General features: G+C 40.5%; 1 protein-coding gene across 2 annotated transcripts in view; it reads right to left on the minus strand.

The window, feature by feature from the left end:
• PTEN (phosphatase and tensin homolog) overlaps nucleotides 1-18,009 on the minus strand; it is an 83,607-nt gene that overhangs the window by 39,649 nt on the left and 25,949 nt on the right. For both annotated transcript variants that reach the window (XM_088444325.1, XM_088444324.1), the window contains exon 2: nucleotides 9,694-9,778. In XM_088444325.1, coding sequence (XP_088300451.1) covers nucleotides 9,694-9,778 — 85 coding nt within the window. The remainder of the gene's footprint in view (nucleotides 1-9,693; nucleotides 9,779-18,009) is intronic.

Consider the following 18,009-nt stretch of genomic DNA (forward strand, 5'->3'; position numbering starts at 1 on the left):
AATATATATACACCCACTCCAGTTTAATTATATTCTTTTATTACATATATTCTTCACCCAATACAACTTGTATACAATAAATGTCATCTTTATCCACTATATTCACTTGTAGGCTTCACATTTATATACAGTATTACCAGTTATTCATATAGAGCACATATATTCCACAGTGCTTTATAGAGACTACTTAGCCATTCACATCAGTCCCTGTCCCAGTGGAACTTATAATTTAGGTTCCCTACCACATGTACACCAGGGGTAACTTTCTGTTGAAAACCAATTACATACCAACATATTTTTGGATTGTGGAAGGTAACCGGAGTACCCAGAGGAAACCCATGCAAGCACGGGGAGAATATACAAACTCCACTCAATTAGGGCCATGGTGGGAATCAGACCCAATCCCTCAGTTCTGTGAGGTAATGCAACTCTTACACCCAATCAGCACCTACTTCAAAATCACCCTATCTTCCCCTTACTTCTTGTCCTACTCTCTTTTATGCATTCCTCCACTCTCTATTTTTATTGATCCTCCTCTTTTCTATCCACTCATTCACCTTCATTATATTTGTCCATTATTATCATCATTTATTGATATATCTGTTAATCGTAACTGTAAACCCACTATTTATCATACTTCCCAACATTTAGATACCCGGTGCTAAATGTAATATTATCCTCCTTTATTTATATGGCGCCACAAGGGTTCCGTAGCGCCTCACAAAGTACATTAACAAATGAGCAAACTCGTAAAACAGCGACAAGACAATACAGAATAAGAACATGGTTTATAAACATTGCTGCAGCGATCATAACACTCAAAAAAACAGTAGGGCAAGAGTTAAGTGCCCTTGTTTTGCATAGATGATCATATGAGTGAGGGAAGGAAAAGCACATAAGGGAAGAGGGCCCTGCTCGTGAGAGCTTACATTCTATAGGGGGGGGGGGGGGGGGGAGACAGTCGAATCATATGATTTTAAGCACTGGAAAACAGACAAAAAATAATTGTTCAAATTGGTTAGAACCAAATTATCTGAGCGACCATTTGTCTGTTTTCCAGTGTTTGAGCAAATAGTCGATTGTCATTTGCTCCCATACATTACCAGGTTTTCATGACAGATAATTTTATAGTGTATGCCCAGCATTAGTAGTAAGACAGCATAGTACAGGCAGCTTCTGCAAGACCTCAGTATGCATGAGTAGGTGTGAACTATTAGGACACTTCGGTCTCTGCTCTTTAACATGAAGCGCACAGCTTTGGTTTGGCTCCTGAAGAAAGTGTCATTATTTCCTGTGACAGTGAAGTGGTTAAATTCATAACACCAAGACGGTCTTTACTTCCTCCCCATCAGACATGGCAAAGGTATGCCGAAATGTGCTGTAGCACTCCCCCGCTCCTGTCTAGACACTCCTGTGCCCACCGCCTCCACACAACTCTTGCTTTGTTTCATCATCACAGACTTCCCTGACTTCCCAGTTAACCCTTCATGGAGAGGTTTATTTAAAAATCACAGTCACTCTTGCACTTTGGTTTAAAGAGATTACTAGAGACTTCTGATAACCGATATAGACTCAGTTGTTCTAAAATTACCTTCAGTATACAACATCTAAATATATATATATTTTTTATACCATCCTAAAGCAGACTTCTCAAACTGCGATACAAAGAAAGCAAAAATAAAAAATCTGCTCAAAAAGATAAAAAGGTATATTACAACCTGGCTGCAGTCATATGATGGGCTGGCTGGTTCAATCATCAATACAGCCTGAGGTTTACTTAATTATATTTGCTTAAGTAATCCTATTATATTTTACATTGTACACTAAATTTGTCTGAGTTAATAGCTTTATTTTTAATAGGGCACTTCATAGTGCCCATATGATGCAAGTTTGACAGCTAATTAGACAAGTTTAGACATAATTGCTGCAATACTCAGCCTGTGCCTAAAAGGACTTTAGTAGTCTTAACAAGGGCACGGTAAATTCTGACAATGGCAAAATGCGACTACTTTAACTGATTTCAAGACTGAGAGGTGTAGTGACCAGTGAAATCACAGTTTTACCCTGCACAAAGGCAACAGGATCTGTGTCCAATTTAATCACTGGTGACCCGCAATGTTAAGTAGGATATCCACATATCAGAAAAAATAAAATGAAATGGTGTAATAGCAATATGCTCCTCCATTTATAAAGGGCATGATTATATTATAGTGCAATGGTTTATATGTTTTAATCTGTAATAAATGTCATTCTTAAATAGACTAGACAGACAATGTGTCATATAGTTATCTTTAGTTACTAAACAATATCTAAGTGCTATGTAACGTATATATGTATACCTTATTTTGTTGTTTCCATTTATAAAAGGGCTATAAAACTCCAAACAGTTGAGTTTTCAGGTATGAACCATGTAGTCTACATTATTCTGAATTGCAGGTGAACCTGCCCACTCCATTAGGACCTTGTCCCGATGGGACATGACACAACTTATAAAGCCGAGATGAAGTTACTGTGACATCCCTGTCCCTGTGTGCGTACCAAGGCACTGAATCCATTTTACCAAACACATGTTGACATGCTGCCCGACTAACATAGCAACTGGCTGAAAAACAGAATCACTCTCCTGTTACTGGACAGCTATTACTCAGTTCAGGGACAAACCATCTCGTATATACTACAGTCGGACAGTTGATTTACTTTACCTTTAAATCTATTGGATATTGTGATATTTGGCGGATTTGAGCAACACTTCTAGATAATGCAGCTCTGCAAAAATAAGGAGGTCAATTTAATTAGCTGCAGTGTGATATACATTGCATTCCGCAACACGACAGGACCCCTACATCGCTGATTCATGACTTGCACATATAGAGGTGCGTAAGAAAATCGTCAATGTAGTGGTAAATATGAACAAAGCAGAGAATGCGCACATCAAGCCTAATTGAATTGACCCGAATGAGTTTAATATCTTCTAGTTAAACATGTTTCCATTAAATAGGAATCCAAATGAGTGCGATATGGAAGTTTTCATGCCACAGCTAGAAAAAAAAAGAAAACAAAACTTTATTTACAAGCAAAATGAACGAACCATAGACATACAGCCAGGGACCTGTGGACAGAGCTGCTGCAGCGCCAGTCAGAGCTGGCGAAATCGTAAGGTAGAGTGGACGAAACGGTCAGTGCCACTGACCATTTCATAACTTAGACCACCACTTTGGCGCCCCGCCTGATTAATAGTAGGACCGATAATTAAGGGGGCGCATAGCACTTTGGTAATTCAGATCACTTCCCTGCATTCATACATGCATGGAATCGGTAACTACAGCACATAATGTGCGTAGTTACCAGACAAACACGTAAAACCTATTTCTGCATCTCCCTACGATTTTGAGAATGTAGTGGTTGTAATGGCTCTTAGGTGTTGGCTGATGAACGCACTTAAAGGGCAGATAGATGATCGGGCCCTGGAGACTACTTTCAGTGAGTCTGGCTCATTTCTGGAAAGTGCAAAAATGTACTGCACGTGTGTTGTGCAGATACTTCAGAGTTTGAATGTGAAACGACTAGGGCAACGGACATGTGACATTGGGAATCTTCTGACAAGAGGTTCTGGCAATATTAGAGGCGTCCTTGATGAATGAGGGTTTTATGCATTCCTTAGCTCAGATATGCTCCCCAAATTTTTCTTTTCTCATATACAGTGTCCTCGTATGGGGCAAGACAGGTATTTGGATACCTGAGAATCTTGTGCTATCACTTTATACTGAAAAGTAAAATTTCTAGGCACTTATTCCACTATCCACATTTGTGGCTAGACTCTCAAAAGTAGGTAAGGATTTGCTGAAATGAGTCTGTGGGTGTGCACCTGTGTACATGAATGGCAGGCAAATAAGTGGGCTGCTGCAATCCCAGGACCTGCATTGACCCCAGGACCTGCATCGCTAATAGAATGGATATAATCTATCTATCTAATTCAATAAGAATTATTTCCAGGATAAATATATCCTATACAAGGTCCGATAACCTTGATGTATAAATAGTTGTTGATCAAACCATGCAAATATTTGATATCCAAAATAATGTATTCAAGTATTCTACTCCATAATCCAATTTGTCTTTAATAATATAGTATAAAGGATATCTAGTCATGAGCTTACTTGCCTGAACATACACAATCGCACTAACTATTGTTAACAAAAGCTTACAATTTCTATGGACGCAGCGGTATAGAGATAGGGTGACTTGTATATCTCATTGTCTGTACACCTAATGTGTAACCCTTGTCGATCAAGCCTTGGCGAAACGTACGTCACCCGACCTCTAACGGGACGGATGGTCGGAAGCGGCCAAGTACCTTCCTGTAACGCAGCATGGAGTGTCATTCCCGCTGCATTTGCCGTGTTCCCCGATCCAACACCTGACTATTAACGGGACGGAAGTTTGGAAGCGGCCAGGCACCTTCCTGTAGCGCAGCGTGGAGGATCATTCCAGCTGCATCTGCCGTGTTTCCCGATCCGACTACACAGCAGGTAGAGGACTGACAGCTGCTAGGTATTTTCCGTGGGTGCAGTGTAGAGGGATTTTCCCGCTGCCGATGCCACGTCCCCCGATGCCTGTGACTTATGCATATGCCTAATTATACCCTGCTTATAACGGAGTAGTCTGGGTTATAAAGTGAGGTGAAATCCCTCACTGAGGTGGAATCCCTCACTGGCCTCCGGTATCTATATACTCCATGCGCACAGATATTGACGATTGGTATGTTATAGTGGATGCAGTGTCAAACAGAGAACCAATATAAGATAAGTTGCAAACTGTATCTCATTTTTTTGATATACGGATAGCCTGTCTTTTCTTACTATACAATTCAACTCTGTTTATTTTTTCAACTTATTATACCACTTAAACATATGAGATACATTGATACGATGTTGTTGCAAATCTGAATAATACTGACATAGCTATGGATGCAAGATACATCTTTAAAAAGTGTGTGTTTACATGAGAAGAAGAAACTTTTTCTTGGTATTGCAGTATTTCTGTTTACAAGAAACTTTGTATTGTTTTACCCTTTTTCTTCTTCTTCTTATCTTTATATGGCAACATATTAACTACAAGTCCTGTATTAATTTTGCTTGTATCGGTGACAAGGGTTACACATTAGGTGTACAGACAATGAGATATACAAGTCACCCTATCTCTATACCGCTGCGTCCATAGAAATTGTAAGCTTTTGTTAACAATAGTTAGTGCGATTGTGTATGTTCAGGCAAGTAAGCTCATGACTAGATATCCTTTATACTATATTATTAAAGACAAATTGGATTATGGAGTAGAATACTTGAATACATTATTTTGGATATCAAATATTTGCATGGTTTGATTAATAACTATTTATACATCAAGGTTATCGGACCTTGTATAGGATATATTTATCCTGGAAATAATTCTTCTTATTGAATTAGATAGATATATATATATATATATATCTATGTTTTGTACCGTTTATATGTGTGTGTCTAGTTCTCAATTTTTTAAGGGTTACTTATTAAAAGTTAATTTTTAATTAGATCATGTTTCATACTTAAGCAGTGCCCCCAAAAAGAGTCTTCTTTTGTCTCTTGGTTTATTTTGAGCTTTTCCCTGACTCTGGGGAGCACCACCAACAAACATGGATATAGTCCACCGTGTGGCAATGAATATTTGAAGTTGGTAATTGTCAAAATGTCAACAGACTGATATTGTATTTGTTGAATCGGGTTTTTTGGATCCGATATCATTGCACCAGTCCTGTGCGATTCTCATTTCTTTGTTTTCATATCTGTTGAAGTTGCTGAGACTGACACAGTGACTGAGTGTAACAGCTAGGTGAAGTCGGGGTCATTTTTTAGGGGGGTGCTTGGGGCAATGAATGCGTTGATTTTATTTCCTTTGGGGACCAAAGTGTGTGTTTTTTTTTTGTTTTTTTTTTAAACAGTTTCTTTGTATAACAAAGGAATCGTGGGATTTAAATCTTTTGAATCCTGGGATTACAAAAATGGGGTGGGATTGGCTTCTCACGTTGTTGCTTGAGACTTGTATTTGCATATTCATGCCACTGAGATCTATTGACTGTGGAGGCCACTGAAGTACACTGAACTGATTGTCATGTTGGTGGAAACAGCTTGAGATGTTGTGTGCTCTAAATCAGGTCTCTATCTTGTAGTCATAAGTACGGTAGAATGCATTTAAATGGTTCAAAATTGGTATTAATAGCCCTGTGTGCCTAGAAAACCTCCCCTTACAATTATACCTCACTGCCCCCAACCCTCAGAACCGTTGACACAAAGCAGGATGGATCCATTTGACAAAACAGGATTTGTCAAATCTAGTAACATTTTTCAGATCATTGGGGTGGAGGGATGCAATTCCCACCATTGAGGCGATGTGTCGATCCAGAACAGCACATAGTGCCCACCGGCATCCCAAGTTGCAATGTCCGCACTACAGTATGGGCTCCATTAGATTCAACGCGAATTGAATAGCGCCGGGAAGTTGTGTCAGAGAATGCCCGTTCTCGCAACTAAACACCCTGTTTAAGGCGCGAGGGGCGGGAGAAGGGGTATTCCCCGACCTAACAGCGCGCAAAATTGAATAGCTCCGGGAGCTCATTCCCGGCGCTATTCAACTAGCGTTAAATTGAATCGAGCCCTATATGGTAGATAAGTTTGCAGCTAGGCAGCAATTCCTGCTGAATTGAATTCCCCCTTGAGCTATCCAGTTTTGGTGAGCCTATGCCTCAGCAAGAATCGGTTGGTAAGGAAAGATCTCCTGCGCTTAACGGATATTGATGTGGTCTTAGAGCCCATCAACTGTAAGGTTCGGCATCCAGAGATGCTCTTCTACATGTCACTGTTTAAACACATGGGTGAGTTACTGTCGACCTTCCTGCAAGCTGGATTTAGTCTGGCCATTATCTTATGACCTCGGTCATTAGCGAGACGATTTGCCCATAATACTGCTGCTCACTGAATCTTTTTTTTTCTTGTGCACCATTCTCCACAAACTGTAAAGAGCCTATTGTAATTTAAAATCCAGGAGATCAGCAGTTTGAGATGCACAAACCATACAGTCTCATACCAACCACCTAATTTTTAACATACAAACTGGTACTGGTGGTTACCCAATAAAAACTTACAAAAACACACATGCTGATTCAATTAGCGGTGAGGTTTTAGGTTTTTGAATAGGCTACTGGAATTTGCGGTGATGAAAACATTGCTCGTTTTGTTATCATTTTGGAGGCGCAAGCAAAAATGGGCGGAGATCATAACTAAACCATGCACAAACAATGCTTTATGCTACTACCAGGACCTCATTGCTAATTTAATCAGCCCCATACAGAATTAAAGCCTGTAAAATAACATCGCAATGTATAAATTTGTACAGAAAAAAAATTATAAGGCTAGCATTTGCTTTAGGAAACATTTTGACATGGACCTTATCTGTCAGTGGGGATTAAAAAAAATTATGTAGCTTTAATAAAAGGCAGCACCAATTACTTTGCATCTTCATATTCAAGACCTGATCGACTTCTATAAAAGTGTGACGATATCTGGGTGCATATAAGCGGATTATGCTTTAACTCCTGAAATAAAACACTTGAAAAGATTCTGACCCTAGACTATTGGGCTGTACAACCTAAATATACATTTCCCAAAACATTTACCGTACGCTACATAATGGTACCAAAGATTTACAAAAGCGACCTCCTGCCTCTAACTAGACCTAATTTGATTTAAAAACAGAACAAAAGGCATACAGGAACCACCAGCCTTATGACGCGATTTACCATGGATGGCATTTTGGTGCCTTTGTGTAGCTGCACATCCTGTTAGAAAATGAAGGAAGTTGTTTAGACAATGCAGCTTGGGTCATTTACAGTTCATTTGTAGCCGATTGGTAAGAGGAGAAAAGTATATCACCAAGCAAAGGTAAAAACAAGTATAGAAAACAGGGAGATGTTCCAGTAACCAGCTTGTATTGTATGGATTTAAATGGCCATTACACATGGTTACACTTATCTTTTCCCCCATAAAATAAACCCCTAATCTACTGGGTCTTAACACTGCAATATATGCAGCCAAACAGAACTCCTACTAAATTCATATCATTGGCTTATTTACAGACTAAACTAGCATATTAAATATTATGTGCAGACTGCTAGACATTGAAAAATGTTTGTCCAAATCCGCATCGCACCACATGCGAGACCTGCTGCTTCTTTACATAGCCAAAGAGATACAATCAGGTGGAAAATTCAGATAACAAAGATACAAAGACATGTTAGATTGGAAACAGTGAAAATTAACAGCACCTAAAAATCTGCAAGTCATTAAGTAATGTGATCACCCAGAATGTATTATAGTTTTGTGCAATGTCATAAGTGCAGTATGACATCACACAAAGCAGATAACGTGTCGCTCAGTAATAACTAATATCTCACTTGAAATCTAATTACACATTTACATGGCTGACCTACAATTAATCATTTATAAGCAGTGGCAATAGTTTTACTTAGGACAATGTGGTATCATCATCATCATCCAGACCACACAGACCCTGCTGTAACAAGGCTCCGTGCCCGCCCCATAAAGCGTATGACATCATGCAGCATTGCTTGGAGCATCCTCAGCGGCTGTACAGTCGGCAGGGCGCATGCCCGGTGTGTTCTAGGCACCCTGCCAGCCAGAAACAAGGGCCTTGGGGCAGCAACGGTGGCGACCACAGAGCTTTGTGTGGCGGCACCACTCACTCACCCCTAGTTACATCCTTGGACCCTGGTTTAAACTTTGAGCAATCCTTAACACTGTTTCTGGTTGCATTGAAATATATATAAGTTATAGATGCGATACCTCAGATTCTTTTTCTTCTCCATTTACTTTTATGTTGTTACAGTCTCTAAACTTGTCAGTATTCCCACCACACATTCTAAAACAAGACCTTTCACATGTGTAATGTTCTCTATTTCATCCTAATTTCATGCCAGGCCACAGCATGTAGACCACTGCTTCCCCTCATGGTCATTAGACTGCGCCTCACATCAGTCATACTGTCCCAATATCAGTTGTAAGATGGCAGGGCTGGCGGAAACATGGTCAACAATTGAGATGCATAGCGTGTTCAGATTTTTGCATCTAAAGGGATCAGCAACAAATGAAATTCATCGCCAACTTGTCGAGGTGTATGGTGATAACATGTCACGAAAACAGGTTTGGCGCACTGCCTTAAATTATGCCAAGGCACACTCAGTCAACTGCATGCATGAGTTGTTATGGCACTACCATTGGGAGGGACTGGACCATCCTCCCTACAGCCATGACCTGATTATATCTTTGAAGAAGCACTTGGGTGGAAAGTGATTTGCAAAAAACTATGAAGTTCAGCAAACCGTCCTGGCTTCTGGTGCTTGACAGGGATTTCTTCTACGACGGAACAAATGCTTAGACAAGTATGGGGACTATGTGGAAAAATAATCTGTACCAAAGCCATACTCCTGATAATACGTATATGTACTAGTTTAATACATTTACGCAATGAGAAGTTTTGTTACCTTCTTATTGAACCACCCTTGTAATTTAAAAAAAAAAAAAAAATCACTGGAGAGACATACATCAACAATACATGAAAAGCACCATGAATATAACTACTTACCTTACTACATCATCTATATTGTTTCTGTATACACCTTCAAGTCTTTCTGCCGGAAAACCCATGGCAATTATGTTGGGATAAATATCTGAGAATTTTCAGTTAAGGAAACAAAGGGGTCACTGTATTTTGAGAGAAAACAAAAAAAACATGGTAAGCCGCATATGGTACCCCATAGAGTTCCCCCACCATAGGGTCTGCTATTACAGCAAGTGTGGTCATTATTAGTATGTTAATTTCAGCAATATAAATGGACCATGTGTACAAAAGATGGCTAAGCAAAAACGAAGTTCACCATTTTGATAATTTTTTAACAATCCGTCAACACATGGCCAAGGGAACAGATTATTTAGCCAAACCAAAATATAGGCATCCAGTATCCACCTTGACTCATGTGAGAAGTGATCCGGCCCGTTAAGCCTAATCACCAAACAAACAGAAGTACAAAACATGGCTGCCCTGTGGGAAACAAAATCTTTAGATTTGTGCAATACAAACTATAATTTTTATATAACTGGTAACAAAGATTCATAGCATGATGCAAAAATAAAATAAACGAACATTAAAGTAAAAAAAAAAAAAACACAATATCTCTCAAAACATTCGTATATTATACTACTTAATAGTACGTATATAACATGCATCCAAAACGCATAATCTACATCAGTTTTGCACATGTACTGATGAAAAGCACATGTATAGCCGAAATCCATATATACAATGAGACTTGACGGGGACAGTAATTGTTTGTGCGAGCCCAAACACACCTTATATCCCATCTAAACTGAATGGCGATATTGAATTTTTTACTTTGCTCGCCACTTTCAATTAGACCAGGTTTAGCCAGGTAAAATGGCTAAAACAGTCTAAAATCCTGGTTAGCGCACCCAAATCATGTACTTTTTGCACATTTCTGCTCACCACCTCAGGAGGCTACGAGCAGAAACGTGTGGTCCTGCAGCAATTCGCGCACAAACGGAGCAACAATTGAATTGTTTGTCGGACAACCATTACATAAGAGCTGTGCTAAAATCTAATCGCCTTGCATGAGAAACAGAGGGGGCAATTCAATGGTTTACAATACTGTTTGGGCACCCTAACATGGACTTTAGGCGGTTTTAGCCTCTGTGCATGGCTAAACCCGATGCTTTTGGACGAGTCAAAGTAATAGATGCCCGATCAGAGCAACAATTGCTCGGACAGGCGCCCAAAGTAATGACAATTGAATTACATTAATAGAAACGGAAAGACACCCCTTTCATATTTCTGAAAGAAAAATGCTGCAGCTATCCCTCTTGCCATTTTAATAACGTACATAGGCAGCAGACTACGTTAAGCTTTGTAAACACAAGCAGATCCAATTAACAGCCAGAGAAAAAAAAACTGGCCGGATCTATGGCTGTGTGACCACCCATGTAAAGGGGCCTATCCACTAGGCGACCCTGAAAGACTGAACGACTAGCATTCAGACCTTCAAGTCGCCGAGGTGCGGTGCCCGCACTGATCGGCGCTCACTGAACGTCATTCAGTGCAGGAGCCCGACCTATCTCTGAAACATGCCGAACCGGATGATCGTCGTCAGGTTGTCGGACAAGTTCAGTAGATAGTCGGGGCCGGCAAGGACACAGCGTGCACGCGCATTGCTGGTCCTTGTCGGCTATCCATTACACGACTTTCTGTATGATGCGACCAAAACCTCCTGGATTTGGTCGAATCGTGCAAAAAGTCGTGTAATGGATAGGCCCCTTTAGTGACCTGATTGGAAAGATCCATTGGCTCATTGCTCAGACTGACTGAACAGCTCACCAATCACTGAAAGGAAGTAAACTTTTAGACTTTTGAAACAGCAAAATGCAGTAAGCAAATGCAATGAAAAGGTCACAGTACATGTCAGTGCTCTGTCAGCTTAAAACATATTGCAAAACTGACATTAAATCTCTAGGTGGTGTTACAAAGTGGGTTAAATAATTAAATACATTTTAATGCACAATTCTACAGAAAAATTATATTGAAGTGAGGGTGGTGTTATAAAGAGGATGTAGTGTATTTATAAATATAACAGTTTGCTTTGAACCACAAAAGGAAGGGGGGGGGGGGGTTAGAAAAACAGAATTTGACGGCAGGTAAGAACCTCTTGGGCCCATCTAGTCTACCCCCCATTTTTAAACATATTGTTACCTCAACCCTTATTGATCCTTACTGCTGAAGGGAATCCTTATGTCTATCCCACGCATGTTTAAATTGCTCTACTGTCTTAGCCTGTACCACCTATGATGGGAGGCTATTCCACTTGTACACTACCCTTTCTGTGTTAAAGGCAACCCATACATCTCTAGTACAATATAGGACTCTGGGCGGAATTCAATTGTTTTCTCGCACCCAATCTGCCGTCTAAAGTGACAGGAGTGCTGGGCGTGATCACGAAAACGGGTCACTTTCCGCACATTTTAGCTCACACCGTTGAAATGCCGGCGCAGGCAACAATTGAATGGTTGAGCACTGGCAATTAAATCAAAATGGCCGAGGCACTAAAGACACACATTGACTAAACGACAGGCAAAAGACTGCACGATTACGACATTGTAATCGTGCAGTCGTTTGCTCGTTCAGTGAAGGCACATCACATACAGTCATTCAGTGTAGGCACAATCAATCATCTGGAAACATGTTGAACCTGACTATATTGTCAGTTGTACAGCAAGTTTGCATGATGATAGATGTCTAAACGACCAGCGGGAGCACGCATCGCCGGTCGTTTAAAAATAGTTTGCAAATCGTGCAAAAAAAGGTCTTAAACGATTAATGAACGATTTAGTTATCGTTCAATCGCTCAATAAAATCACTTAGTGGATGTGTGCCTTAATTAAGTCACCTGTGCTCAACCATGGATCTCTCTAAAACCTGAACTGTTGGGGAGCCTTGAGGACCGCGTTTGGGAACCTCTAGGTTAGACAGAAAGAAGAATTGTGCTGACCTACATTTGTGTAATGGCACAAAATAGATGGAGTCTGGTTTCTTAAAAAAATAAATAAATAAAAAAAAAAACATTTATTCACACAAGCCAAATAAAAAGGAAAAAAAAACAACATGTTTAAAATCCTCCAAAAATAAAAATGATCACGCACAAGCAGCTTCTGATTAAACTGATATGCGGCATGCCTATATTCTGTGTACGACACAGAGGCTGTGACACTAATGTAGCATTTCACATACAGGTATGCTTGTGTGTCCTATTCGCACAGCTTTGCGAATAAGATGCATTTGAAGGTAAAAAAAAAGCTCAGCGCTAGTCACTGTACGGTTCGACTAGAAAGGCTGCTTAAAGCGCAAGGAAGATGTATGCGACACCTGTATATACTTAGATTAGAATAGTATTGTTATGACTGTTTTGAGTGTCTTCGTTTCACCTAATTCAGGATTAAACACAACTCCGCTATCAAATATCTAATTTATGAACTACTATTTAAACCAGCTTCTGTTACTTCCGACAATCCTCTGACGAACCCACACGAAGTGTGGGGAAACGAGTTAGGACTTGTCGGTCTTATCTACACTGCAACCCACTTCCCTTTACACTCTAACACCGGCTCTGAATGGAACTCTCCAGTGCGATCACACACAGTGGCCACTGATATCTGGATAAACACCGCTGTTGTACCTTCCTGAGGGCAAAAGGAGAAATCAGACTAAAGTGCCGACCACGAGGCTGTTTTCCGGCTTAGCGGGGCGCTAACAGCCTCACGGCTGGCACTTTAGTTGGAAAATACAGGGTCTCGCAACACCCAGGTTAAGTCGCAAGAACCTACATTCTGCGACTTTACTTCCTGTCGGAGTCAACATCTCGCTGTATTGAATAGCTCCGGGAGTTCCCTCCCGGCGCTATTCAATTCAAGCTGAATTAAATCACCCTACTTGAGAAGAAAGCAGCACCTCTCGGATATTGCTGAAGACTGATATCGGTGTTCGGCTGATTGGCGACACATAACTATTCTTAAATAACTTACTTACATGTGACTAGCGCCATTGGATCTATTAAAAAAAAATATTTTTTATACAACGTATCGTCCACGAAACCTTTCCACCTCAATCTTTTCCTGCTACTCCAAGGCAAAGAGACAGAATTCTCAATTATCTGTAAGTAAATTAGAACAACTTGACTAAAGGTGCCTATCCACTAGACGATTAAAATGAGCGATTGAACGATAACGATATCGCTCGATAATAGTGTGAAAATAGTTAGAAAATTTGGTCTTTTAGACATCTATCATCGTGCAAACATGCTGGTCAACCTGATTATATCGTCAGGGTCAGCATATTTGCAGATGATTGATTGTGCCTGCACTGAACGACATATCGTTCAGTGTGGGCACCCTGCAGTGTAGTGAACGACTGAACGATATAGTTATCGTTCAGTCTTTACACTGTCGGGTAGTGGATACCCGCCTTAAGATTAGTTACCTAAAAGAAAATATAAATAATTATAATTTTTATTTTAAAATATGGGAATACTCTAATTATTTTGCTTTTCTATATTCAGTCAAGACACTCAAAAGGTATTTTTTTTCGGGATTTTGTACTGTTGTCTCAAAACAGACACTGAAAAGTTACACATTAATGACCAGTACACCCAGAAGCACCTTATATAATGGAGCACATCAGGCAGTGACAATACTTTATATCTGGGATAGCGGTGCACCTACCAGTGTAACACACCCAGAGCCACAGAAACCGAGGTACAGAGAACGACGTTAAATAAAATATAGTTTGGAATAACAGACTATGAATATGCACATGTTAAAAAGAGCACATTAAAATAGAATTTATGGTCAGCATTTAAAATTTTAGAACACAGCATGGTCTATCCTAAATGCTACCAGTAGCACTAGAGGTAAAAACAGCTAAGCATGAAACCACATTAAAAATGCAGTTATAACATGTGAACAAAGCATGCATACAGAAAAATTCATTTCAGGAGGTAGGATTCATTTGCAAAGTACATGGGGTAGAGGGGCCAGTTTTGCAGTGAATCAAAGCAGCAAGATGTGTGTAAATAGAACCAGCCATGATTGTGTTTGTGCAAGAGCCTATTGCACTATGCAAACATGTAAAAATAAATAAATGCACAGTCTTCTACACGGGGTGATCATAAACAAAAGAAACAGCACACTGAATGCACATGCAATCACACTGCTAGTCTGTTCTAGGTCTGAGCTTCGGCAAGTATTATCTCTTCACAATATTATATGTAAATGCTAGACACGTTGGCTGCGAGACTGCAGCTAGCTTCCTCCTCCATCTCCTCTGTGCTCACAAGGCAGGGCAAATGACAGAGGATGACGACACCTGTGAGCATAAATCACGCAGTAGCTATCCGCACTGTTTCCTAGGTAAAGAGCCACCAGAGGACTCTTTTCAGGACATTGTGACTTCTGCAAAGCAATGAGAAATTACACTTACACTTACTATGTATATCTTCTTCCTTATGCTGAAAACATGACAGGTGGCTCTTAGTAAGAAAAAATCATGGGTGATAATTTATTATGTCTCTTTCATAACCAGTCATCCCTCAGTTTGTATAAACAATAAAGAGGGGAAGATTGCGTGCTCTACTTCTTGTTACTGGTTCGTATATAATCTTCACCAATTACTTAAAAGCATTGGGCCGAATTCAATTAGCCGCGAAAAGCCAAGCCGCAATGTTTTCGCCGCCTTCACCTGTTTTTAGGAGATACTATTTCCCTGCGCGCTCCCGCTTATCGCCGTATTAAATTCCAAAAGACGCAAAAAGGCAAAATCGGCAAAAAGCAAAACTGGCGAAAAGTCCTTTAGATTTTGGGGAAATCCATCTGTATCCCAGAAAAAGCTGCACTGACATTAGAAATCACTATAGAATTGTCCCAATACCTGTAGCCCTAAATAAAAGTGTTTTGTGTTTGTTAAGTGTCAGAATTGGCTGTTATATGCATAAGTGCTGAAATGATAGAATGCAATTTCTTTTTGGAAAAAGTAGCGAGGTCAAATTTGGGGTACATAAAAATGGGTACTCGCATATTCTAAGGTCTCTAAATATTAAGAAAAAATCTGAAAAATACACCTGCAGCAGCCTCGTGCAATCCCAAAAACACCTGTCCCATCCATATAGCCCCCCAAAGTACCAGGCCCCCACTTATCCATTTTCAAATACTTTTTTAATTTTCGGGGAGAAAATGAAGTGTTTGAAAATGGGTAATGAGTGGGGGGCCTGGTATTTTGGGGGGCTATATGGTTGGGACAGGTGATTGTGAGGTTTCTCAAAACTTTTTAAAAGTTTTTTGGACTGATTAGTCATTGGTGGGGGTGTCCAAAGGGTTCTGGACCAAATCCCCACATTTGCACCCCAAAATAGAGTTTTTGCACTTCCAAGTCGCCTGCCTATACATGGAGAATACTTCTATTGTTTTTTTCTGCTTAGGCGAAAACTCCTGCAATTGAATATGGAGATGAGTTGAAAACAGGCGAAAAGTCCAAAACGGCAAAAACTATTCTCCAACGGGCACTTTTCGCAGCTAATTGATTACAGACAGCTGTTGGATTTCTGTATTTTTGATCAAGGTCTTTGTTACCCTGGGAGATCAACTCATTTTTATTGCTGAATATCAAAGCAGATCAGCACAGTTTATGGATACAATCTGTATTCCGTTTTAAAGTAGTGATAGTATAAAAGGAGCTTTCTAAATAAAAGAAAAAAAAATATCTATAGATAAAGCAATATATTTGTTGCTTGAGAAGTATAAACCAAGAAATTAGCAATCAGAAGGTATGTTTCGAAAAACTACCTAATGCAGAGGTTCCCAAACACGGTCCTCAAGGCTCCCCAACAGTTCAGGTTTTAGAGATATCCATGGTTAAGCACAGGTGGTTATATCAAATTGACTTTGGTACCAATTAAATCACCTGTGCTCAACCATGGATATCTCTTAAGCTGCATACACACACACAAACGATTTAGTTAATGAACGATTTTGGTAAACGATTTTCTCCCTTGAAAAAATGAACTAAAATCGTTTACTAAAGTTGTTCAGTTACTATGTTCATTTAAATGTAATGAACGATTTTTTAGAGCTACAAACGATTTTTGCATATTCCCTTACTGAAAATCGTTGAGTTGACAAGTCTGACTGAACTACAAACGTGAACGCGCATGAACGAAAATCGTTCAACGTTTGCCTCAGAAAGTGAACGATTTTTACAAAAATCATTGTGTGTGTATGCAGCTTAAAACTTAAACTGATGGAGAGCCTTGAGGACCGTGATTGGGAATCTCTGGCCTAATGATATCTTGTCTGCTATCAACGAGGACAATATAAAGACTTATGGATGTGGCTTACAAGCCAGCAAGATGCATACCAGCTACCATGATGCAGGACAGTACAAATGCTTCTAACTACAATACCAGTGGGGGGCTTTTATGGTTGAACTCAGGGCCTGATTCAGAGCCGCTCGCGAGCGCCAAGAGCTCACAAGCGAGTCGATGGTGCCCTAGTGCGCATGTGCACAACGGAGGGAGCTCTGTCGTGCGCATACGCGAGACCCGCATAGCTACGGCCAGCCGTCGCTATGGGTCTCGCACCAAATGGGGCACGCTGTCGATGGTGAGTGACAGCACGCCCCCTTTGGTGGGCGTGCCGGGGGCGTTGCTGCCCAGACGGAGGCGTTCCCATGGGAACGCCTACCGTATGGGGCCGGCCCCACTGACATCACTAGTGATGTCAGTGGGAGTGCTTTTGGCTCTAACAGAGCCAAAAGCACTCCTGGGCTTGCGGCAGCGAGACCCTACCGCAGGGTCTCGTCACAAGCTCGATGGTCGCGATGGTCTTGACCATTGCGACCATCATTTTGGCCACTCGCATAAGCTGTGGGTGGTCACCCACAGCTATGCGAGCGGCCAGGAGGCCGCTCCAATTTTAGGTAGGAGGGCCCTGATTCAGAGCGAGCGCTCTGGTCAGAGCGTCCGGCTCTGAATCAGGCCCTCAATACTAAGTAAAGGCACTTTTAGTCCTTCTGGCAACAGGATGTTCTCCACAGTCATTGCTAGTATATTTTACCACTCTTTACTGTATCTTGTGCCACCAGACCAGTCCATTGCACCAGCCTGGCCACAGGACGTTGGGCATTAGTAGTACCTTTATTCATAGAAAAAAAAAACAAATAAGTGGAACAATGACACCAGCTGCAAGCTGAAAGATTTGTTCAAAATATAAACAGGCTATCATGCTTTCATTTTGCTAATTATACAGTTTTGCAAAGGCAAAAACAAGCATTAACTTCAGTATTTTACTT

The sequence above is a fragment of the Taudactylus pleione genome, unplaced genomic scaffold (genome assembly GCF_031769625.1).
Source record: "Taudactylus pleione unplaced genomic scaffold, aTauple2 ptg000354l, whole genome shotgun sequence".
Taxonomy (NCBI): domain Eukaryota; kingdom Metazoa; phylum Chordata; class Amphibia; order Anura; family Myobatrachidae; genus Taudactylus; species Taudactylus pleione.